This window comes from Platalea leucorodia (assembly GCF_965183815.1).
Source record: "Platalea leucorodia genome assembly, chromosome: 1".
Lineage (NCBI taxonomy): Eukaryota > Metazoa > Chordata > Aves > Pelecaniformes > Threskiornithidae > Platalea > Platalea leucorodia.
In genome coordinates, this window is record NC_138823.1 from 121,308,053 (window position 1) to 121,335,060 (window position 27,008).

Genomic DNA, 27,008 nt, shown 5'->3' on the forward strand with positions numbered 1-27,008 from the left:
ATCTCTGATTGCTTTCTTAATAATACTGCTGATGGGTCTCCATCTGCATTTGTTGGTGCTGGGAGACCTGTTCTGCCATGATTCTTCAACAGTCTTAGTTGGATGACATCGACGTAATCTGGGTAGATTCTGACCCACTATTTCCTACCAACAATATTTTTAAAAAAACCCTCCCAAATAACAAAATAAGAATGATACATGCCTTGTAAAACAAAAGAACTAGTAAGCTAAATCAGCCTAAGGCCAAAGGATCTAATATATACACTTAGCACACGTGGTTTAACACAAGGGATGTGTCATACCTGCTGTGTCCCTATAAGTACAGAGATGCTCAGGCATTTTCCAATGAGAGACTGTTTTATTGGAACACGAACTTAGGTTAAACAAGAAGTTTGGAGGCTTTGTCAGCCACAGAGGTTTGATGAAACTTTTGCCTGGAAGGGTTTGAAACCCAGCTGCTCCTCCTGGACATCAAAAGTTCAGACCAAGGTCTCTGCTCTGTCTGATTCAGACCAGAAATGCTAACTTTGGTCCCTCACACCACCAAGGACCATCTTAGCCACCAGGCTACTGGCTATTTCACACAACTCCCTCTACGTTCTGTTTTCTATAAATTATAAAATACTCACTGTCCCAGAGAAACAGATTGCAACCATGTCCTACTACATGACTTCACCTTTCCTGACCCTGAGAAATGCCTTAAAATGACACATACAGCCTCCAGTTTGCTTGACACATGAATGCAGTGCCATAGCGCTGGTGGCATGGGAACGCCAGCCAACCCCCAACCCCAGTGCCGGTCCCACCACGCGGTGCGTAAGGCCAGGAAGGGTCACCAGGACCCTGGCACCACAGTGCCTCTGGGTCACGCTGTGCTCATGTAAAAGTGAGTCCCAACTGCCAAACGTATGCACACACATCTCTTGCTCATCCTCCACCCGTCCTGTCCTCTTGAACCAGTCACTGTCTCAGCTCGGCTGCCGGCGCTGCACCGACTCTTCTCCATCTGCCGGCTCCTTAGGGGGAAGCACCGACGGGCAGAGGGGTTGGTGAACTCCTGAACTGAGACCAGCTCCCCAGGGAGGCTCCTTGCCTGGAAAGGAGGAAACCCCAGACCGTGTCGTCTGCAAAGGCTTTCACTCACTGCCTGGCCAGTCCAGGCTCAGAGATGGCAGGAAAACAGGGATGGCAATTTTCATTTGCCTCCTGTGAATTAAGATTTGGCATAAAGCATGGAATAGCAAAGAAAGAACTCCAGCCCTGAAATTTTAACTGAAGACAAACATAAACACTGCAGCTTCTCTGAGCCTAATTGCAGAATTTCTTCTGTACAGAAAAACTGTAAAATATGAGGCTTTTTCCCATCTATTGGCCTTGGGTTATAAAGAACAATACTTCTTGTACCAGCTGCTACACTGTGAATATTCAAGCCAGTTTTGAAAAGTCAGTTGCACAAGATTTCAGTGAACCTGAAAAGCACAATGTCTCTTTAGAGCACATCATTAATGCAGCGTAAATTAAGGTCTTTCCAGTGAACAATGATTAACTGGACTGAACACTGAAAGGACCATAATAGCTTAGCAAGATAGCAATAACTGCCTTTTGTAGAAGATGTTTTACATTTTCTTACATTTAATATGGGAACACTTCTAATTCTGAATTTTTGTGTGCAATATTTTGAATCCTGCTAGAGATCAGAAGGACAAGTCTGAAGAGAGAATGTCACTTTGGGTACGCATAAAGGACTTGGGCAACTTCTTGACAAGCGATTGAACTTCCTGCAAAGCGGCACAAGGATTTAATCTCACCTGGGGCCTCCAGGGTGGGTTCCCCTGGGTGCTCAGGCATCTCTTGTGTTTCAGCCCCCATTAAATGGGGCAAATAAAAAAAAAAAAAAAGTCAAACAGAATCATTATTAAAATATTAAATGAAGAGATGAAATGACCAATGTATCAATCAAATGTATGAGTCGTGGTAGTTGACAAGCCCTGATCAAAAGGGAGTTTCTTGGCTCAGAAAGAGTTGTTCTTTGTGGGCTGGGGGTCTAGTGAGTGCAGGCACACCTCCTCCTTTGTGCCCCTACAGTGAGGGCCAAGAAGCTCCTACCGAAGGCAGTTCCACACTTGGATGAGTGCTCTGGATACTGCTTTGGCCAGATTACAAAATGCATGAGGTATAGCGGAAAGGTAATAGCTAGTGACTTGTTGCAGGGTGGGGGGACATTTCTACTATTTTTTAAATTTTGAAAGGATGATCAACACATCATCTACAAATATACTGGACAAAATTCTGCTTTCATTTACTCTGTACAACTTCAATGACTTATATGTATTGACACTTGTAACAACGAATAGAACTTAAATATATATTTTATATTCCATTTCAACTGCAATAAAAGAAATTATTCTTTACAGTAATAGAGCACAAAAGGCAAGTTTTCCTGTTTTGACATCTTTTGAAATCTCCTCTCAATGTATTTTTATTGACTACATGTATTAACTGATATTTGTTTTGATACAGATGAACAAGAGAGCATTGACTTCAAATCCATCTCAGTTCAGCTACACAGACCATGAGATGAGATTCCTGACACATCCGTTGACTGGATTGAACATGCTAACTGTGAAAAATGGTTGCTACGAGTTGAAAGTACAGATGATTGTTCTCAACTTTTAGAATTATACCTTGCAGTCACAAATACATTTTGAAAAGGCAGAACTGAGCAGAAGCTAGAGTAAATTACCAAGTAAGCAAACTGCATTCCAGTGGTCAAATATTTTATGAAGGAAATTTCCTGATTTGAAATATTCATAAAAAAAGGAACTTTCAGATTAGCGTACCTACAGAAACAAATAGCTCTTAACGGAAGAAACAAAGCACATTTTATGAAAAAGTACTATGACAGAATTTAAAAAACACAATAGTTTTAACCATCATGTCAAAACATGAGATATTTTAGGACGCACATATAAACAAGGCCAGTATTTTCCCTGTTCCAAGAATCATTCTTCATCTTAGCTTCCAAGAATACCTGAACATCTAAAGCTTTCCTAAAGTCTTTCAACAGATCTCAGGTTTTCAACTTGATTCTTTAATCATCAGCTCAGAAGTCTTGATCTCAAGAATTTGTGCCAAGTGTAGAACTCACACTTTTCTTTCTACCTTTGAGCCTTTTATAAAACAGAGTGTCTTTTTGCTTCTACCCTAACACTCCAGTTATTCTCATTTTCAGCTCCCCTTCCAAGTACCTTCTTCCTTTTCGCATTTGCCCATGTTTTTCAATTCAGTTCCTAAGAAGGTCCTTCTGCTTTCCTCTCAGCCAGGAATCACTCTTTCCTCGTCGACTTGGAAATTTCACAGAAAGTTGCTTCTTTCCATTAATCTTTCTCAATATGAGAAAGAAAAAGATTTCCCCGTTCCTAGCAAAACTTGAACTTTGTCTACAATCATCCTGTGTCATGGCAGAGACTGGACCTGAATCTTACTCTACTCTGAAGCCCCAGATAACCCAAAATAACAGTAAACTACATGTTTCTTAACACAAAGAGCAAACCTTCCAAGTGCAACATATGACACAAATGTCCTGGAATAATTTTAGTGGAGAAGTGTGAGCACCCTACTGAGGGAGCCATTTTTTTTAAAAAAGTAGTTCCTAAATAAAGACAAATGCTGACCTAAAAAATAAATGCCTAGTCCAAATGAAATAGCATGCTGACTGCTCACCAAATGTCAGATTTTGTGTTATATCCCTGGTGCTTCAGTGCCTCTGGACTCATGTAGTATGGTGTCCCAGTAAACGTAGTTGCCAGATCACAGGAACCCATCAAAAGACGAGAAACTCCAAAGTCCCCTAAAAATAACAGCAGAAACAATAATCTATTCATATAAATTCCATAAATCTGTATCTATTCATACAAACTCTTTGGGTTTATTGTTAGACATGATACAATGACTGTACATCAAAAAAAACTGCCAGAATTTTAAAATATGGGAAAAAACAATTTTCTGTAATTCTTCAAAATAAAAACACTAGAAAATCATAGAACTATAGAACGATGTGGGTTTGAAGAGGCCTCACAAGGTCATCTGATTCGAACCCCTGGCTCAAAGCAAGGCCAACTTCAAAGTTACATGAGGCTTCTCAGGTCCAGGTCCAGTCAATCTTAGAGCACCCTCAAGGCTGGAGATTTCATTGCTTCGCCGGGCTGCTATTCCTGTGTCTGACTGTCAAATAAATGACCACAAATCAAAACGCTATATCAGACATGACCTTATTTAAATCTCCTTATTGACAAAATGTCTGCTGGACTGTTCTATCATACTAAAATACATCTTTAAAAAGTATGGAAATCTTACCAATTTTAAGAAGATTATTTTTCAAAAATATATTCTTGGCTTTCAAATCTCTGTGAAGTATTCGCCTGAAATATAAAAGGAAATTCAACCTCATCCATCTTGAAACATTCACAGTCACATATCAAGTACCTCAAGTATTTATCTTCATTTCTCGTTAGGAAGGCCAGCCCACCACTGCTACAGTCTAACCCTGTAAGTGACAATGCACAGATGATGGCATTAGGGAGCTTCATATAAACACAGAGGTGCATTCGCAGACACCCACGTGCAGGATGAGAGCGTAAGCATCCAGGATAACAAAAATGCACTCAGGGATCCCAGCTTGAGAATACAGATACAGGCTTAACATCAGCTGCAGAGGAAGGGAGAAAGGCAAGTCTTCCCATCCGGCTCTTCTTAAAAGCATTACATCTTATTTTCTGCCAGAAGAATAAGATTTCTCACAATAGAATAAGGGATGAGAAAAACAGCAATAAGAGATTTTCAAAGCTCAGGAAACTCTCCTTCAGAGAAAATGTATTACCTGACAGACAAATATGTACATAGATGAGGCTAGTAGTTCAAATTTTTACAGTAAGGGTGTGGAAGGTAAAAGAACTTTACAAAGACATAGATCAAAAGGAAAAGAAAAGAACTAGCTTTTACAGACTTATATTTCCGTCAAAGACTGAAGCAACATCATAAGCTAAACACCATGCGGGGACAAACAGCATCTTCTCAATTTCTTGAAATCTTAATGTGTGACAGTAGTTCTATATCCCCTTAGGAAAATAAAATATCTCTGCAGCATACAAAATGTGTTCTCAATTAATTTTTGTTAATAACTCTTCCAAAAGGGTTCCCTACAACCTCAACTAAACTAGAACGCATCCACTTTTGAATTCCTTGTAGTTAGGTAACACACAGCATTGGTTATCAGCTCTGCTCAGGAGGAGGCCAGAATAGCATTTGGTACATACTGGCTACAGAAACTGCATTTGCTAATACAAATACACTAGCTGTTCATCCACTTAGAACAGATAAAGAAAGGAACAGAGGTTCTAAGATTCTTGAGATGTGGGCAGGAAAAACAAATATAGTAATAGATTTTAATGGTTCTTGAGCAATCCTCAAGTATTATCTAAATTTTATTGATTTATTAAAGTCTTACGCATTAAGATACTGAAATTATTTCCAAAATAGTTCCCATATTATGACTAGAAAATACATACTCTACAGCACAATTTAAATAAGCAATTTAGTCCACAGCTCATTTGAAAATAATTTTTGCAAGAAGAGAAAAAAATTATTAAATTCAATATACTCAGTTGACAAATGGGAAAAAAAGGTGAATAATAACTACTAGGAGATGGTTTAGTATGCACATAGACTGAGCATGAAAAGGAAACATTTCTATTTTTATAGGGCATAAAGAAAAGAGTTCTTTATGCTTCTTATGGCAAGCTTTCCAGTTTTTGTCCTGAAAGTAATGCTTGTAGAGAAAAGTTTGCACATTGGGAAAAATGAAAGTTTTATTCAGTATGCCTCCACTGATGTTTATAAATAATTTGTTCTCTATTTGGCAACTTTCTTGAGCAATACATGTACACTCATCATACATTACATCAGTAAGGAAATTAAGCGAAGGTGATATTTGTTATTATTTCATAAGCCTATATATACACATAGTTTTATATAAATCTTGCTCTGTTAATTTAGATTCATAGTCTTTCTTTACCATTCATTACACAGAGTATTTGCAAGGACTTGACTTCACTGAGTTAGATTTTTCTTGCATATTGTTGTTGAGTGTTGGTGGGTTTTAACCTTTTTTTTTTAATTACTTTGTAGAAATATAACCATGGACTCTTTGAACCTAAAAGTTTCCTGGATATCTGTGATTTGAACAGCAGATATCTTGATGAATAAAAACTACCCAGAAAGTTTTCAGTAGCATACTATTTGAAAAGGTGATAAAGAGAAGATGCTTGGGTCACATTAGTTTGAATTAGAGTGGAATGCTAATATAAACTTGCAACATATTGATGAAAACGTTATGCAAATTATTTGCATTATCAAGAATTATAAGATGCTTTTATATATTAACATGGCTAAGAAATACTTGGGGTGATTTTTTGGAATTTCCCATGATGATGTGTCTCGATGCAAGCCACCTTATTCTGCCAGGATATGTCAGAAGAAAAACAAGTTACAAGCTGAAACCTTAACTGAAACAACTACTGTAATTCTAGAAAGAAATAAATATTGAGCCTGCACTGTACATCTAGTTTAAGAAAGAGTGTGACTTTTTGTTGTAGCAAGAGACAGACCTATAAAGGTAACATGAATTAACTGGACTCCAGCAAAACTTAATCTAATTTGACAGTCAGCAAAGTGGTTATTGATGTTTTGGGTAGAAATTAACACCTAAGGACAGTTTCAAATTTGGGCAATAAATATACCCATACCTATATTCTATAGAGTACCCACTTGCTGTGCCATAGTCATAAAAAAGCAGCACGAAGCACTGAGCAGTGGGCAGCCTCCTCGAATAAAGCTTCCTCTGCAACATACCAGTAAGTGAAGATGATTGAAGCTCAAGTAGTTTACTGCTGTGAAATATTCAGCAATTAATTTCTCCTTCCTCTATCTGAAGAACTATTTAGAGAAGTAAGAGGTTCTGGGTAAGTCTGAATCCCGCACTAGGGGAGACAACGTGAAATCCAGTTAAAGAATTTGGGCAAAGCCTGCTATCCTGTAGATTGAAAGCAACGGATTTGTTTGCATAAGCGAAAACCTTACAAAAATCTCTGTGTTGGCATATTGTTCATAAAGATTAGCAAAGTGATGGATAACGTAATGGCTAGCTTTATTCAAATTGAGGTTAAATGAATCAATGGCCTCATTGCCTGATTGCTGTGGGATCAATTTTGTGCACTGATGTGCGGTGGGCTACAAGTATGCCCAGAGAGACTAGATTTCATGCTAACTGTCTCCATCTAGATAAGACCACTGAACTATATTGCCCCTCCTTTACTCCTCTCTCTGGTTATATCAATGACAGATGAGGATTGAATCTATTTAATTCTACATAAATTAGCTTTCAAACTTAAGATTTAAAAATCCTTCCAATTATGCAAAATAGCCAGTAGATAGCATAATGACCACGAGATATTCATGCCCCCTTTGGGATTTATGAAGCATAAGTAAAAGACAGGAATGTCTAATCTGTATAATCTTCCTTATCACAGGAAAAGAAAAACAATCTGAGGCAGCAAGAAAGTCCTGTTTTAAAACAAGTTTCCAGCATAAGAGTTTTCAAAAAGTGCAGAAGTTCAACAAAAGTTGTGACAACCAAGTGAATAGTCTATGTCTAAACCCAGAAATAATAATTTTTGCTGCTCTGGAATAAAAACTCCCATCCACAGCAGCTGGATTTTCCAAGGAATGGCACAAGGAAGTCCAACCCACAGGTAATGAACACTTCAAGCTTCTAATTCTAAGGAAAAGTTTTCTTTGCATTAGAACATAGTTCAAACATATATTACAGCTTTTTTTCCATATCAGTAGAGAAGAAATCATGTATGACTCCTCTATACATAAACAGAGGGTTGTTATTATGTTTCAGTTATGCAAATTAATTTCTGTAAGTAGTTTTAAATTCTTTTAAGCCTAACCTTTTCCATTTAAGCTATTGTTTGGCTCTAAACTAATGAGATAAAGATTAAATTTTCTAATGTGCATACAGTCAAATAACACATAATACAATACAGGAAATGCAAATAAAAATAAAACTGTCAAGTCATTTGTATGTGTCTGGAGAGGTGCTATTAAATAGCTATGATTCAAAGAGAGAAAATAAAATGCTGTTTGGAAAATTAAATTGCTGCTTTCACTGGAGAAATAAACTGCTTTTCAGGAAACCCAGTAATATATATATTTACCAAAGAAAGTTTATTTATAAGATTTTTTTTTTTAAGATTTATTTGAGAACAAGTAGAAGATGAGAAAAATAGAGAGAAGAGTAGACAAAAGGGACATATGGAAAAACAAGAGATAAAAGAGGCCTGAGGAAATATAGAAATTGAAAGACAAAAAGAGTAACCTATACAACAGAATAGAATAGTTCAGTTGGAAGGGACCTACAGTGATTATCTAGTCCAACTGCAATGTTATTATTATTCTGCATTAGTATGCACAATGCATCCTCTAAACAGATAGATACATTAAAGAAAGGATGTCACCAAAAGTGGACTTCCCAGATTATTAAAACTTTTAATGATAAATTGTTAAATTGGTGTTCGAGAAGGGGAAAAAAAAGAAACAAACCACACTGCTAGTTTAGTTAAACAGTCGGGATTTTTATTTCCATTTCCCTCTGTCCTTTCAGCCTGAGGTGAATGCTGAAGAGCACAGCATCCCAAGAGATCTCTCTTCGTTGTGCTCCCATCACTGCAGGCTGTGGGGGCAGCACTTCATGTACAAGCCCCAGATAAATTGGCATTTAGCAACCAAAACGCTCTTGCATCCTGGACAGCAATTCACTCTGCCCTTTTCCCTCTACAGTCTGACACTGTAGGTGCAAAAACTCACTAGGCATCTATCCGTTTAGGTCAAACGTACCCCACATACTTTACTTCAGCTCAACTCAGAATTGATTGTTCTTGGTGACAGGTGACTCTCTCTACCTGTTGCTCTGTTGCAACTCAAGTTCAGGCAACCACATTTGGCCCAAGGCCTGCTGTGAAAGATGCTTGAAACAGCTACATCAATTCGGTGTTTTCACCTTCAACCCAGTGCATAATAATCTTTCTTCTGAGTAATCACGCAGGACAGAAGACTATGGATTCTAGTTTATATTCGGCTTGAAAAAAACTGAATTCTCATCTCCAGATTCTGGGTGTAACCTACTCTTCAAACATAAACATTTTCTCCCCCTCTGGCTGTATTAGTAATTTAGGCCATTATTTTAGGCAGATTAGCTCTTCTCCCCAAAACATGCAGGTGATTACAGACAAACATCCTTAGCCTCTGCTAAGACAGTCCTTGCAGCCATGATGTTCTTGTTTCTAAAAGTTCAATAGGAGTAATAGTCCAAACAGTTCATCTTGGCAGAATGAAAAATCTTGGACTTTTGGGCTACAATGCTCTTTAGAAAGGATTGTCTTGTTCATTAACTTGACATTTCAGAGCTGCCAATAGGCAAAAGCAATAGGGAGGAGACAGAGGAAAGGACAAGATGCTGAAAACTGGCTTAGCTTCAACTGGGTCACTGTTTCTGAAAACCTGCTAGGAAAGGAGCCTGGTATTCCCATTTGCTCAGCCGTTCCTCCAGCTCTCAGTGCGGGTGGCAGTGTGCTGGGCCTTCTGCTCCTGGCTCAGCACAGCACTCGCTCTCCCTTATACCATGCTAAATAGTCCCACCTACCTCAAAGGTGACAGGACTGGATGACGCGGGAAGGGGACCAGACAGGGCTCATGCACATGTCCAGTACACTGGCAATGAGGGAACTGTTTAAATCACTGAAGTCAGCCTGCCTAAACCACATTGCAGGCAAGAACTACACCCATGGAAGTGACCAGGTAGGTATTCACCTGTATGTACCCCTGTTCAAACAAAGTGTGATCTCCACACATCACTGTCTGGATGACCCGCAGTAATTTTTTTGTTATAAATTTTTTTGTAATAATTTTTGATGTGCTGTTAAAAGTAATGTCTGTTTTCAAAGAATGTATGTATGTAACTTCACTGATTTTAGTGGGAGTACATCAAGCATATATATTGGATTCCTCACATTAGATATCTGCAAGAGATCCTTGTTGACTCCCCTTGAAAACGCTGACTTTGTTTTAGCCTTTTAATCCATTTTCTTCTAACAATATTGAACTATTTCTGTTGTGCTAAATTTTTCACCTAGCTCTTAGAAAAAGTGTGTCTAATGCTGAAAGACATCTACCAGTGCACTGCTAAAAGATATAATTCACAATGTTCTTTCAGGATAGATAATTAATTACACCTTAGGCATATGACATATACCACAACAATTTGGTGAACAGTACTTTATATCAATACAAGACAATTCATACCGTTTCGTTTCTGTTTGAATATCTGCAATTAGTAAGTCTACTCATTCCCGTCCCAAGCTAAATGCTCTCATATTAAATGACTGTACCTTTCATGCATATAGCTGACTCCGAGTAACAACTGTATAAACCAGTCTATTATTTGTCTTTGAGTGAATATCTTCCCAGATTCTTTGTACTCCTGAATTTTAAAGTCTAGATCTCCACCCTGAAAAATATCAGAACATATTTGTACATTTAAAGTAAGTTTTTAAAATGCCTTCTCCTTCAACAAAGTACAGGACTTCCCTGTCTTAGACCTTTGGGCTCCCTACCACGTAGTCTGTAAAATTAATGCTTGCACATGAATTCTGAACTCTCCCATCACCAAAAGCTTACACAACTGAGGATCAAAATGAGATCAAGCAGTTTGGCTGCATAGGGAAAGTAGGTCAGTTTTCTCTTAGTGTTACACGATATCATCAAAGTTTTCAACTGTTCTTACTTCATGTCACCCAACTTCAGACCTGCACATCTGAGCCGGTCACCTCAAACTCACTTTATAGTTAACACAAAAGAACAGGCACCTGTATAGTGCAATTATGTCTGCCATCTAGCTGTCTACCTTAGGAAGGGGTGGATCATGTTGTAGAAATGCTGTTTCTCTGCAAAGGTTTACGATGAGGGCCTACTATATTGACTGGCTAAGATGCCAACACCTAAATCAAGTAAAATGAATCTGCCCCAATTGGTCCAAATAAATTTGTAAATTTGAGAAAAGCATTTCCACTTAAGTCAAACATTGCACAGTCAAGAGACACTCTCATTCATTATGCTGAAATAATCATGTCAGCATCAAAGAAACCATGCTGTTCTCTTAAGAATTAAAGTACAGTCTCTTAAATTATGATACTTCGTCCCTTTTCCAAACTCACTTTTGCCAGAAACAAAGCAGAATTAAAGCTTCAAGAATCTATAGCATGTGTTATTGTAAATACTTCATTAAAACTATAATTGATCTTGAAGTAACATTAGAAATGGAGCAATATGACATACTGTAGGGAGTGAAAATAAACCAGAAAATATATACAGAAAAAGACTACTTGAAAACTGTAAGTCAGACATTTGGAAAAAATCAGTTGAACAACAGCATGATGACAGAGGTTTTTGAGGAGACTTATAAGAAAACTGTTCATTTTGCTAAAAAATAGACAGATGGTTGTCAGCTGGTTGTTTATCCAGTTTATAAAACAAATGGATTTTGTCTACAAGAATTCACATTAGTGGCAAGCACTGTGTTGATGTAACTAATCCCAGAGCAAAGGGACTGAGTCTCATTGTACTCTACTAAGTACCTTACATCAGGACAGCTTATTCTCCATAAATCATTATTTTTACGTTATACATTCTGCATAAAATCAGAAGTTTTATGTGCCATATACAAGAAAATAGTTTAACCTGTACAACAGTACCTGTACGACCATTTCCCATCATCAACCCTTCCCTTCTCTGCACTCTTGACTCTCAACATTTTATGATCTCTTCAGCATTTCTTGTTTTTCTGTTCCCAACACCACAGTGCTTCATACTGCTGCTACAAAATAAGCAGGTTCTGTCCTTGAAGATCCATACATTTCTGTCCTGTACTTTGACATGAACTTACAGTAATTTTTGTGGTCCCTGAGGTTCTAACTTACAAGATTTAAGAGTGAGTGTGTTAAAAAAAAGAAAACATGTTTTGTCATATATGAAAAATGTGTTCTCCAACAATGTCCTGCAATTTTTTAATTGAAATGTCTGAATCATCTCATTCGCTAAGGAAGGGAATATGGCCTCAGCTCTCCATCTGCCTCCCTGCTGCAGCCCAGAGAGAAGCTCTTCTGGGAACTTGGAGCTCTCAGCAGCTGCTTCCCCTTTGCAACTCCAAATGTTCAACAGCTTCCCCCTGGTTGCTTGCAGCAGAGCAGAGGAAGGAAGGAAAAAGTGTTGCTGGGTACTCTGCTGCATGGCAACCAGATGGGCTCTGTCTGAGCCTACTCACACACCTCGAAAATAATGACTCACCGATTCCAGACGGCTGCCCCAAACCATCCAGAGCCAACTGTAGCAAGAGCCCAAGAGTCAGGGGCTGTTCAAACATGTGTCAGCTGGCTACTGGCCACAAGGGACTATGTACTATCCAGGTGAGGACAAATGAAGTGCAGCAGGCTCCAATCACCATTTCTCCCTGTCCCAATGTGTCCTCTATCACAATCACACATTGCCATGAAAAATGCAAAGAAAAGAAGTGTAGGACCTACAGAGTTAGGCTGGTGAGTACTCTCTTAAGTTGGGGGACATTTCCTTCAAAAGGTCTAAGGAGAAAAAAAGCAGTTGAATAAAGTACTACATGTGCCCTCAAGTAACTGTACGGATTTTTACCTTCAAGCAGAGAAGACTGGTCTCAATGTCCTACAATTAATTTAACCTTGATTTTGTGTCTAAAAAAGGAAAACAAAAGTGCTTCATAAAAGATTTGCTGAAATACTGCTGCCATGAAACTCTGAAGAAGTTTGTTAACCCAATTTTGCATTTTGGAAGGTCAGTATAATGAAGTTCATAAGGAATTTAAAAAATTAAGTACATAGGGAGTTTCCAAGCTGCAGTTTCTATTTAAATGTTGAAAGTATCAAATACACCAGTAACTTATTTAGAACAGCTCAGCATCTAGAGCTGATAATGTGAACAGGCACTGATTGCTTTAGTTATTCCTTTGGCTCAGATTTCCTTAGCATATGTATACTCACATCACAGCTGAGACCACAGTGAAGAGACAGAAATAATTGTTTGGGGGAGAGTACAACTAGTTCTGGTTTATGATTTATTAAAATGATGCAACTTTTAAAGCAACTACTTTGTAAAAATTGTATTTTATTGAAGTCCAATTTATGTTAAAAAATTAAATCCAAGGTTCATGAAGGCATTTTTGTTTGAAATCTGACTTATCTGACAATGTTTATATTGCCTGTAAGATGTTGATTTGGGAAAACTGCTAAAGAAACTCAACAAGAAGATCAAAACAGAACACATATACTCCTTTTCTATAATTTTCAGTAAATTCAGTTATAATAAAAGATGTTGAGCTGAGCAATGGAGACTAATGTTCTCTTGTGTTCACAGGACAGGTATAGCACGGGCAGCTGCATTGGAGGCTCACTCTATGCTACTCATGCAAGAATGAACAAAGTACTGTGGCTAATGAATAAGTCACAGTACTTTGGAGAAAACAGAATAAGGCTCAGAGGGTAGTTCAGTTTCCATGCCAACCTAATGTGTATTCTGTATTTTGAGTTTGCTCAAGAGTAGCAATTACTGCCAATCTGGTAATTATTCTATGCCTGAGAAACTGAACGTACTAGACTTCCAAACAAGGATCAGGTAGCAATACATTTTTCTCATTCTCAGTTTATGTGTGATTTAAACAGGCGTCTTTTAGGTAAAAAGATCCAAATCCAACCATATACAAAGGCAGGCTACAGATAAGTAAATGCGAAAGTATACCATCTGGAAATACTCCCACTAAAATAGAAAAGAAACTTTATAGCATTATGCAAAACCTTGCTTTGTACTTTCCTTGTCTGAACATTCAATTAAATACATCATAATTGCTTAAATGTGATACTACATGGTACATCCTTTTCAGAAAGAGTCAGAAGCACATCCTAGTGGACCCACTGTCGTTCTGGCCTGACCTAGCAGGCTCAAAACTGAAAAGATTCAGCTGCATAGCCAATGCATCCTTTTCCTCCTCCTTCATTTGCCTTGCTCTAATACATTCTCATGTGTTTGAGTACATGGCTCCTGGATCCTAGGGTAACTCCACACCGAAACATTTTCATGCAGGGCAGTTTACATTGCCTGAATAAAAAAACTTCCAAGGTGTGCTGCAGCAGTTTGTGATTACTATGGTGATTGCTCATGCTCTTCTTTATTCACCTATAACTTTATTCCAGATGAAAAAAAAAAAAAGAAAAGAAAAGAAAAGAAAAGAAAAGAAAAGAAAAGAAAAGAAAAGAAAAGAAAAGAAAAGAAAAGAAAAGAAAAGAAAAGAAAAGAAAAGAAAAGAAAAGAAAAGAAAAGAAAAGAAAAGAAAAGAAAAGAAAAGGAAAAAAAAAAAAAGGGAAAAAAAGAAAAAAAAAGAAAAAAGAAAAAAAAAAAGAAAAAAGAAAAAAAGTAAAAAGCAGTGGACCAAAGTCACTAGTCAAGCTCTATAATGCTGCTGAAAGAGGCTCCTTTATTCCTACAGGTTTACCTGATCTGATGTTGGGCCACTTTCTACCACTGGTAGAGAGAAAATGAATCTTAGTGCACAGGAATATCTGGGCAGTTAGAATAATTCTTCAGTTCTGAGCTCTGGATTTCCACCGAGAGTTGGCAATACCAAATTTCCATCAAGCCCCAGCTGTCAGACATTCGGGGAATGATGCAAAGAGCTTCTGCATGGGTGTTAAAATTACATGTGAACAAATATACAGATTGCATAACAGAATTGAACACTTCAGATTTAATTTTAACAAATAGGCATTTAACTGTCATCAAAGAAAACTTCTAAGGAAGCAATGACTGGCAGGAATAGTACTTCTTTAATTTGTTCACACCAAAGCTGAATGCTTGAAGAAATGTGATTAGTTAATACAAGTCTGACTGGTGGACAGGTATCCCAGTAGTCCCAGGTCATTAGCGTCCAAAGCATTTCAAATGCTTAGCAGAGCATAACTGAAAACTCTGCTTCACAGTGTCGTAAAAAGATCACTGTATGTATAACAGATGATATTTTTTAAAAACAACACATCTATATTTAATACAAAGTAGGCACTTGTTTTATATAAACTCTTAAAAAGCTGGCTTAAATATGTATAAAATTTTATTTCAAAGCCTTAAGACAGATTTCATCAATATGTTTCTAAACCAAATGCTGTCGTAAAAAAAAAAAAAAGTAGCTATACTGTAGTATATCCTGCTTTAATATTTTTTGTATCCTCTAAACTCTGGTCTTCGACTCACACTATTCTCTACTTTATAAAGCCAATGCTGCTACCAAACTCATCATCCATATGATCAGGCTTGAGCTTCTTGTAATCACTTCCAAATCACAAGTGAGTTCTCCCTTCTTGATTTACATCAGGCGTCATGCCGTGCCCCTGTACTCCCAGTTTCATTCTCTCTTACCTATCAGTAGTACATATGTGGTAACACCTTTCTGAGTTCACCCACAGGTCTGGCAAAGTGTCTGCATTTAAGTCTTTTTTGTACTACTGATGATAGCGAATGAAATGAACTTGTGTTTAAAATTTCCACTTCTCTGGTTTGTTTGTTGGTGCTCATAGTCTCATGCGTGTAGGTAACATTGCTTATTTGAAATATGCCTAACAAGTAGCAGGTGATACCACGAGAAAGAAGTAAAAGTAAAATTCAAACTAAAATGCTAAAGAAAACTGGGCTAGGTTTCTTTTAAGACCCTATTTTAATGCACACATTCTGTCAAATTTCTTCAAAGTAATCTACAAGTCTCACCTCGCAGTATTCAGTGATAATGCAGAAACTATCTCGCTCCACAAAGCTTGCATAAAATTTGACAATGGCTGGATGGTCTAATCTGGAGAGTAGCTGTGCTTCCAGATTTGCTTCAACTGTTTCATTAGGCTTTAGGTCTCCAACAGAGATTTGCTTTAGAACCTTTCTAGAGGAAAACAAGAAATCCTTATATTAATAAAAATAGAAAAATAGAAAATCACATAATGCTCAAAAACCCATCATAATGTCTTTAAATGCAAAATAATAACATTAACCAAGTATTTATCAACATCAAATGATGAGGCAAATATGGGTAAACAAAGGGAATGCATTATATGCAAATAAATATGCTAGTCACCGTAGCGATTAAGCAACATTTAAAAATACTATTTTGAAGTATTTTTCCCACTAACTCCCTACTGCACTGTTTTCTTCGTGACATGTTTTCAGTGCTATGGATTAGTGCATAATAATAAACATAAATAAAAGATCAAATCTAAGTGATTTCAAACCCACTCAGAGCATATGCTCAAGACTCATACATGAAATAAGGAATAGCAAGAAACTGGTTTTGCTGCTTCTGCTGAAGTCTCTCCACGGAGGCATGAGAAAAATCACACAGAAGGTAGTATTTCTGTGACTGTTTTTCTGGTGACAAAATCAGGAAGCCTATTTTTTTCTAAAGATCAGCCTGTCCTTCACCTGAACACCTAAGTGGAAAGTGCAAATCTAGATTAGCTGCCGAAACCTAATTCTACTGTTTCAGATAATTATCAATTTTAGTGTTTAACATTTGTTTTGGGAGGCCCTAAACTCCCTAAAGCTGAAAAAATTAAAGGGATTTTTTCATATTCTTCAACTTCAACATGTGAACATGCCATAGGAGAAATTGTTGTTCAGACTTAGCTCTATACGGTACCTGAAGTTGGAGAGTTTACTGTCAACTTGTCCTGGCAAAAACCCCTTAGTGCAGGGGACTATGAGGAAGCATATTTTGCTGGGATCTTCCTGATGAAATGTTTAAAAAAGGCATACATCACAGAAAGGCATGTCATTTCCATCGACTTTACCAGCTGCTGAAGAATGGATCATTGGTCTATGAAGGAGCCGTTTGAGACTATTAGCGAATATCACGATATTTTACTGAAACAAAGTGATGAATTTCCAATAACTTTTGAATACATGGAAAGTAAGTTCGACACGGAAGGGATGTCTTTTAGTAGTTTCCCATTCAGTACTGCATGGTTGTAAAATCACAGTAGTTACACATGACAGCGATGAAACCACAGTAATTCACTTGATCTAAGGAAAAAAAGCTGTATTTCTTCATAAGAAAATCTCTTCCTAAATTTCAACCATCAGTTTCTGACTAACAATGCATGAATTTTTACGTAAACTTGCCTAATCCCCATCTGGCAGTGTGATGAAAAAAACATGCCATTTGATTTGTCTGCATCTCTACAGACAAGCTTCATACTACACAGACAGGTAATACCTCCTGCAATCTTCCCATCCTCAGCTGACGTGGAGACATTATTCCTTCCTTCATATCGATCATGTCACAGAACTGACAAACAGAATGAGTCCTTGTTAAACACCACTTAATACAAGTTTCTTGTACACCCAAGACAGCAATAAAAGCCTGATGTGTTGATGTGTAGGGATAGCTTGTCATCTTAGGCACTCAGTGATTTTGAGGCTGTCATCAGCTGTCAGACAAGACGACAGGTGTTTTTCTTATTAAAATTCATTCCCAGAAGAACAAATCAGGAAAACATACTTTTGTAAATAAGGAATTGGTTTTCTGCAACACAATGCTAATTCATATCCAGAACTGGAAGGCATTTGCATCTAAAAAGAAAACTTTCATGATGCAATCGAGATTAAGCCTATCTGCATGCCACTGGTATATGTGTGTACTGTTTCTGTATGGAGATAAGGTTTGATTTTACTGAGTTTAAGATGACAACCGGACTTTATACTTTTTGCAAAGCTTTTTGATATCTGCTTTAGTAAATGCGCTTAAAAATTAAAAATACAAATTTTAAAAACTCTACATTGATTAAGTATTGACAAAGAAGTTATGTCAGGGTCTCAGAAGACTCACAGAGAAAATGAAGAATAGTCTCCAGATCTAAAGTGGCTCTTTTCTGATAACTTTAGAAGAAAAACGATGAAGTTAGTTAAAAGTCTTCAGTCAGAATTTCATCCATGTAAATGAACTATACTTTTCTATATATAAAGCACTTAAAGAGCGCTTAAATTTACTCTACCCCATTTCAGTATTTACACAAGTAACTTCTACCCCAACAGGCAGGTAAAATGGGCGCTTTCTGTGATTTACAGAACTCCTAAGATAACTCAAATTTGGCATCTCCGGTGATGTCAAAAAGGCTGATAGATCCATAAGCCGACAGTCTTTCTGGCCATCAAAAAAAAAAGGTTAGTAATCATAAGAAAACAACAAACTTTTCTTAGCTAAACAATCCTGACTGCATTTCCCGTCTACCAAGAGAACCCAGCTCTACACTTCGAAGGAGACAAAGTGTTTCTGTTTATATGATCCAACCAAGCATTTTAAGGTCGGCTTATAATAAAAAGTTATCACTGCTCATAATTCAGCCACTGTACTTGTGTATCATCTGCTGAAAATCTGCATGTATTGAACAGTTTAGAAACATATAGTTAGGTAACACAAAGTATTTTAAACAAACCTTTTGAAGCATGTGACATGAATGTTTATTATGGATATTGGGAATAATAGACTCTCCTAAGATTTTGTCAAGACTCCATCTGGAGTATGCAGGTCCATCTGAAAGTCAAGTTTTTTCATAAAACCTGCCCCTATGTTTTCTGCCACTTAGGCTCAAGTATTAAACAGGATTTAAATGGTCCCAAACTATTTGCATGAACTAAGAAATCATAGATTTATGTGGCACATACAGAAAAACAAGTAAAACGACAAAAATGTGGATACCCTCCAAATAAAATACTTAAAACTACCCCTTTTGGTATAATGCTAGAAGAGATGTACTAATTTAAATTTATTTATTATTATAAATTCCACTTAATTTAGAATACAGACACATAAGCAGATCCCAGAATCACAGAATCATATAGGCTGGAAAAGACCTTTAAGATCATCGAGTCCAACTGCAAACCTAACACTGCCAAGTCCACCACTAAACCACGTCCCTAAAGGTAAGATAAAATGTCAGTGAACACACAACTAGAAAACTTTGTTACAGAAGTGCTACCAGTTATCTTAAATACAGAACAAAAGATTTTAAGGGGGGGGGGGGGGGGGGGGAACTAGCCTTGCAATTTAATAGCACAAAGACACTCGAAACTTGATCTTGAACTGACCGCAACTGAAAGAGTCTTGTAGTGAATGCATTCGCATCTTAAGAGCAAAAAGTGCCGGCTGTCATTATTTACATCCATCCTGGAGGAAGCTGGGTCTGGTACAGGTAACAGCATCCATCCCCTCAGGGTGGGAAAATAATATGAGTGAGAAGCCCACTCCCCACAGCACCCAAAGCAGCCGCCTTGCCTCCGCAGCACCCGCGCTTCGGCAGGCTCACAGCCCTTCCCCAGGCACACCTTCTGGCTTTCATCAGGAAAAACCGCGCTGGCTTGCATTGTCATGCTTTGAAACGCAGCCAGGCCAGCACACTGTGTCTGAAAGCGGAATAATGTGGAGCAAATGGGGATAAATAGAGCAAGACTTAAAACAAGAGAAAAACAAGCACGAAGGTGGAATCCTCCAGGATACGGACATCCAGTGGGAATCCTTTTTGAGCTTTACTCGTGACTGACAATATGCCACAGCAGTGTTTATCTCAGTCTATTTGCACTGATCTAAAATTAAATGTTTTACAACCCATCTGGTATTTGTTTACATTGATGACATACTTCATTATTATATAATTCGGTTTATTGGATCAGATGCAATTCTTAAAAGAAGACAGCCTTTCTCAAAACGCACTCTCTTTATTGAGTAAACTGCAACATGAGTTATTGACTAGGTACATTTGCTTGCTGATAATGAAGTAAAAGAAATAGAACTCTCTTCATGTCAAGAATAAATAGGTCAAACTACCACAGAGAGGGTGTGCTTTAGGAATATATGATCAAAATTTGAAGGCTTTAATTAAATAGAAACTTCATTTTACACAGGCAGTCGTTTAGTTAGTTGCAGCCTGACATTAGCAAGACCTGCTAGCAGGTAGTCAGTGTGCAAAGCTGGGAATTTATCATTCCATATCACTTATATTTCCAAGTCATCCTGAATTCCATATGGAGAGTTGTGGCATAACCCATAACTGTGCATTGTGTTTCTACCCTCTCTGACCTTTGTAGGACTACCTCTTCACCCCGGTAACTCCTCAGTAAAAGGACCGCCTGCGACTCTGTAAAAATGTATCACCTTGTCTGCAATTGGATCTGAAACTGGTCACAAACAATAAAATAAAAGGAGTGCCTGTCTAATTAATAATGTCTTAAATTCTATTTATCAAATGGTAAATGGAGAAGGTATGATACTACAAATGGGGACCAAAATGATGAACGGGCGACAACTCTCATGCACAAGTCCTGTCTGCACAACAGCTTCCAGCGTACTAAAACTGTTTGTTTGGGAAATTCAGTAACAAGGACACCATCGGCACACAGACAAGATGAAGTCAGCCATCATTACTGCTTCTCACAGTCAGTTGCTTTCTAGAGTATCACACAGTGATATTCTCATATTGATGAGATTTGCACATTACAGCCAACAGCGTAGTTCTAAAATCATCATTCTAGGTTTCTGTTGATAGCTTCCACACTGAAAATATATTACTGGAATCTAATTTTTCATATCTAGTCCTGTCTGTCCCCAACTTTAACTGTCCTTTCTGTACAGTCTACATCCAGATATTATAGATTCCCTTTGATTTGACATTCCACTGTGCACACGAGGTACTCCTCATGTAAAGTTACTTGCCCACTGTCAGACGTCAGTTTCCTCACTTTTCCTTTCAGACCTACGTTTGCACATTTGCACATCCAGCTTTTATTCGTAATTAAGATACTTTACTGATTTTATATGGCACCCTATTGCCTGGAATCCATTTCCCTCACTTAGGTTGCTCTTTTCGTTCCATTGTAATTTTCATCTAATCCTTACCCATCATACATACAGCTATCCTGTTACCAACAATCTTACCAGATTTCTCTGCCTGGTGTCACTGACTGGCTTTCCTGCAGTTTACAGCTTAGAATCAAGAATTAAAAGGATCACTCTTTATATTTTATCCATTTTATTCCGAGCACCAGTATCTGCATGCTCAGATAATTTAAAGATATTCATTCATCTGTTAGGGAACGAAGGAGCTGGTGAGACCATGAAATGCAAAAAGTCAGCATACACAAATCAGTCCTACCTAGAATGAATACTTGGTTTATAGTTTAGGAAAGAAACACTCACAGTAAATTAAGAGCACTTGATTTCTGTGGGAAAATCAAGAAGATTACCACACTTCCAATGAAAAACAAACGATGAGTGCTGTTTGCTATTCCTACTTACATATATATGTTTACTCATTAGCCGAAACATTTCAAACCTTAGTATTACTACACAACTTCTTAAATCAAATGTTGGGCTCCTTTTATCATTCCCATGGCCGTTACTGATTTATTACTCAAGCCATAAACCCATTTCAAACCTAAGTATTGCTCTACGATTCCTTAAATCAAATGCTGGGCTTCTTTTGCCATTCCCATGAACACTATTAATTTATTAGTAAAGCCATAACAATCATCAATGATTGTTTTTTGCTATCCTCCAAAACAGCCTATTCATGCTGTTCACAAACATTCATAAACATTGAGAACTAATTTTTGCAGACGACACCAAGTTGGCACGGAGTGCTGATCTGCTTGAATGTAGGAAGGCCCTACAGAGGGACCTGGACAGGTTGGATCAATGGGCTGAGGCCAGCTGTATGAGGTTCAACAAGGCTCAGTGCCGGGTCCTGCACTTGGGTCACAACAACCCCATGCAACGCTACAGGCTTGGGGAAGAGTGGCTGGAGAGCTGCCTGGCGGAAAAGGACCTTGAGGTGTTGGTCGACAGCCGGCTGCATATGAGCCAGCAGTGTGCCCAGGTGGCCAAGGGGGCCAATAGTATCCTGGCTTGTATCAGAAATAGTGGGGCCAGCAGGACTAGGGAAGTGATCGTCCCCCTGTACTTGGCACTGGTGAGGCTGCACCTCAAATACTGTGCTCAGTTTTGGGCCCCTCACTACAAGAAAGACATTGAGGTGCAGAAGTGCATCCAAAGAAGGGCAACAAAGCTGGTGAAGGGTCTAGAGCACAAGTCTTGTGAGGATCAGCTGAGGGAGCTGGGGTTGTTCAGCCTGGAGAAGTGCAGGCTGAGGAGACCTTATTGCTCTCTACAACTACCTGAAAGGAGGTTGTAGTGAGGTGGGGGTCGGTCTGTTTTCCCAGGTAACAAGTGACAGGACAAGAAGAAACGGCCTCAGGTTGTGCCAGGTGAATTTCTTCACTGAAAGGGTTGTCAAGCACTGGAACAGGCTGCCCAGGAAAGCGGTTGAGTCCCCATCCCTGGAGGTATTTAAAAGACATGTGGATGTGGTGCTCAGGGACATGGTGTAGTGGTGGACTTGGTGCTGCTAGCTTAACAGTTGGACTTGATGATCTTAAGGGTCTTTTCCAACCTAAAGGATTCTATGATAATCTCTGAGTTAACCACTAAGAATTCAAATTGCTATATGAGCACTGTAATATCCGTAGACGGATTAAATATAATTTCATTTTCTGAATAAGCACTTTAAAGAATTTAACAGTGCTTAAATATCTTTGAATGTTGATGAGATTTCATAAATTTACAAGTGAAATGGATGATTCACTTTTCATTTCCATCAGCAAGTCACAATTATAGCACCTACAAACATTTTTCGAGATGCCTAATTTTCAAATGCTCTAGCACATGCACTAACACTGAACAGTTCGGCTCATGATGTAAACAGTTTATGGTTATTTGAAAATTAACAGCTCCTAATTAGTATCCCAAAGAAATGAGAATATATTTTCTAGGACAAAATCATGAAAGAGAACACTGTTGAAATAAATTAGCTTCAAGGAATACAGCTTGTATCATTTTCATCTACACTGAGCAAAATCTCACATATACAAAGGGGCATACTTGAAATTATTTTTGGTGAACCATATGTGCCAACGTTGGAAAAAAAAAATCAATAATTATAAAGCAAAGCAGAGTACTTGTGTTATCCTCCACAGAACTGAACAAGCCATATTACTACTGCACAAAAGTATCTATTAATGTATTTATTTTGAGTAATTCTTTGGGACATTTGTGGTTGTCATCTACATTGACTGAAAATTACAAAATAAAAGTGGACATTGATTAATAAAGGAGGAATTTTCCTCTAAAACCATGTTTGTGAAATCTAGAATTTTTTTCCTTGACAGATATGAAAAAATAAAATGTAATTACATTTATAGTCTATTCATACATTTCAGCTCTAAATGAAATACTAATAGATTGTGATTGAACTGAAGAAATTTGTGTCTACTCAGGAAAATTATTTAAAATTATTATGGGGCACAGACTAAATACCTGTGAATGTAGGGGGTTTTTAGCAATACCTTATCTCTACATGTTGCATTATCACCATCTACTGTTCATTCATCCTTTTTTTCTACAGCCTAGTCTTGTTTAAGAATGTAATTAAATGTCACGCTGCCACCAACCTAAATGGAATTTGAGAGAGAAATAAGACAAGGACTAAATAATTTGTTTATTCTCTGTATCTTTGAAGACTTAATTCCATCAAACATCAAATCACCTAAACCAAGCATGTCTCCTTTGCGATTTCATTGCACATACTTGATACATTTCACTATTAACTGCTCTCCGCTAATTAGCGTTCCCTTTCAGAAAAAGGAGATACCATCAGAGAACTAAAGCTTGGATGCAGCATTTTGTTTTCAAGCATTATAATATGATTAAACATCTCACAATTGCCATGTTACATTTTGTCAACTTGCAGCCTTTGGCTACAACATCTGCCAAAAAGAATTTTCCATGTATAGGAATTAGTTTAAATTTTGAAATGAGTTTCAATTAGAAATTTTGAAGAAAGACCCTCAGATCACCTGATCTATATGAATCAGTTTACAGAAAACAGACAATTTTGAAGAGCAGGAAGCTGCAAAGGGAAACCAAACACACTAATAATGGCTATAAAATGCATTCCATAGAAATTCAGCTAAAACATTTCCTCATGTAAAATTTAATTGGTTCCTTCCTGAATGCAAATATATTTGTAAGCAGAATTAGTTTCCTTTCAATGTTGCAAGGATATTTATGTCAACAGTATTGTCCTTTCAGTGGAACTAATTCCCATAAGTAATTTAAATATTAATTGGTGCAACTTTAATGAGAAAACTCACTCTTCCTTTATGTCTCTTTCCAGCAGGCATCTCGTTCAATGTTTATTTCTGATATGCATTGAATTATCTATGGTAAAAAAAAGGGGGGGGGGGGGGGGGACAGGGGGCAGAAAGAGATAAAAGCACAGTTTATAGCTTTACAAAAGCATATTGCTAAATAGTCTACAATCAAAGGCAAAGGGAATCAAGCAATGCTGAGGAAATTAATTGTGTATAACATCTCTTGTTAGATAAAAATCTTGTAATACTTTCTAGCCCTCCTGAGTATGATACTGTGGTCTTAGAAATCAGTGAAACGTGCAATTGAAAAATGAAGCAACTACCCAGCAACACTGAAAAGTTATTTTAGAACACACGAAGGGCACACCATGCATGTAAGAGAAACAGTGAACTAGGAATTAAGTTTGCTAACATATCACATAAGCACAACCAAAAAAAAAAAAAAAAACCAAAAAAAACCAGAAAGAAAGAAGGAAAAATACACTGTCTGTCCAGCAAATTCAGAATTTGTTCTACTCACTGCAGCAGTTTTCTCATTACAATGTACTCAATGCAACAAAGAGCCGGAGGCTCGTTCTGCACGGGAGGAATGACAGCATCCTTCATGCAGACTTAAGAAAAAACACCTTGCCAACAAGGGTGAACTGTAACAAGATACAGTAGACAGGCATAGTCAAATATTGCAAAAACATACTGTATCTTTGAGGCAGGTAGCCACAGTTCAACCTAAAGTAATAATACTGTACCTCTCCATTTTCTTAATAAAGCTAGCTTACAAATGCATAAAAACTAAACATCAGTTTCAACAAAATGAATGAGACAGAAGTGACCTCAAGGCATTTGCTTAATTACAAAATCATTAGATTCTGTCTCTGCCGTGCACCTCAAAGAGCCAGTAATTTACCAACAATGCCTTAAGCACAATTCTCTGCTCGATGTTGAAAATAATGCTTGTAAACATTTTGAAAAATTATGAACTTAACCATCAGCACCACTCACTGCCTGCACAAAAGATCACAACCTGGTGGGTGCTGCAGCACTGAACTCCCAGGAGCTCAGCTCTGTGGGGGATGAGATTTAGAGTAAATCCAAGTAATATGTGCTTTAAGGAACTCTGCCTCCCACTCACATAAATGAAAGACCTAGTTAGAATGCACCCCAGTCAAATGGACAAATCCCACTGAAAATGAAAAAGTAGGCTACCTAGTCAAAGAAAAGTATACTAAAAGGAGAGGGGTAAAAAAAAAAAAAAAGAAAGAAAAAAGAAAAACCAATAACAATACCACCAAAGCTCAAAAAGATGACTGAGCAGATGTAAAAGTTGCAAAGGCCTGCAGCACGGCTGTAGCTTTAAATTGCCAAATCCATCACCAACATGGGCAGCATAAAACCTCACATCCGTGCTCCAATGCCAAGCTATCCTGCAGCCCCGACTAGAGACTTATCCAGCACAGAGACCTTCCAAACTTTCATACACTGAGCTCTAAATAAATTGTTCCAGGGTGAGATGGTCTATTTCTTGGATCCCTGTTGTAACCTTCAGTTCTGTTGTTCTAAAAATTTTAGCAGAGCATCCCTCTGCGAAGATGCACGCGGGTGTGTTTGTTTCCAGATCTTTGTGGCAGCTGCATGTACGCGCAGCTTTACTGGAGAGAGGAACACAGAGCTGTAGCGGGCTCTAATGGTAGCTCCTGTCTTCTGTACCTGTGTTGTACTTTGGCACTCTCACACTCCCACTGCAAGGGAGGTCTGCAGCTCCTTAACTCCGTGTGCCAAAGGCTGGTGAGGAGCCCTACAGTGCCATGCTGAGCTGCAGGAAAAGCTGGGCACCGAGAGGGGTGCAGGAGCTAGGGAATAAAGCACCTTCCCACATAGTGTCCACTGAGAACTGCTTTGAATGAGGCCAGGGTTATCAAACTGGTCTCTGAACCAGTATTGGCCTGCACTGGATATGCTCTGAAACTACTGTGGCCAGAGCTGCAACTGCTTACCAAAACTGAAACAAAACATTGACAGTTTCACTCTCTGGCAACCTCCATTTGCCGGTGTACTCTTAAACTAAGGCACAGGAGCATCCGCCACTGTTACAGAGGTTTCAGCAAGGACTTCAACACTTAGCTAGGTCTGGACTCCCATAGCATTGTTCACAGAATATGAAAGTCATGCTCAGCCACTCGAGTGGAAAGCTTGTGAAGGCTAACTTCTTAAACCGCTCTAGCTAAATCAGCAAGACCTCTGTGCCAATGTTCTTATTATCTCTTATTTGGGGTCAAGAATGAATGTACACCTTTGCAGCAATGGCAGCTCAGCTGATAGACGGTAGCCTGAGCCTTACATGAAGCAGCAGAGGCACACTTGACTGAATGAAGCAAAAGATGGTTCACTAAGAAAAGCTTATTTAAAAATAAGCAGCAATCAGGAAGGTCCTATAGGAAATGCACCTTTGTTCAGTTTCCAAGGAGATCATGAAAACCTGTTCACAAATCTAAAATGACCTGATGGATTCTAGTTTTTATTATTAAATGAGGGAGAAGGAAAAAGGAAACCAGCACGATTAGATGAACACGCACATGGCC

At 38.1% G+C, this 27,008-nt stretch overlaps 1 protein-coding gene across 1 annotated transcript in view; it reads right to left on the reverse strand.

Annotated features, from left to right (window-relative positions):
* NEK11 (NIMA related kinase 11) overlaps positions 1-27,008 on the reverse strand; it is a gene marked incomplete at both ends in the record, with an annotated part of 94,802 nt that overhangs the window by 60,306 nt on the left and 7,488 nt on the right. Inside the window, 4 exons of the mRNA XM_082309479.1 lie at positions 3,724-3,850; positions 4,357-4,421; positions 10,509-10,627; positions 15,952-16,117. Coding sequence (XP_082165605.1) covers positions 3,724-3,850; positions 4,357-4,421; positions 10,509-10,627; positions 15,952-16,117 — 477 coding nt within the window. The remainder of the gene's footprint in view (positions 1-3,723; positions 3,851-4,356; positions 4,422-10,508; positions 10,628-15,951; positions 16,118-27,008) is intronic.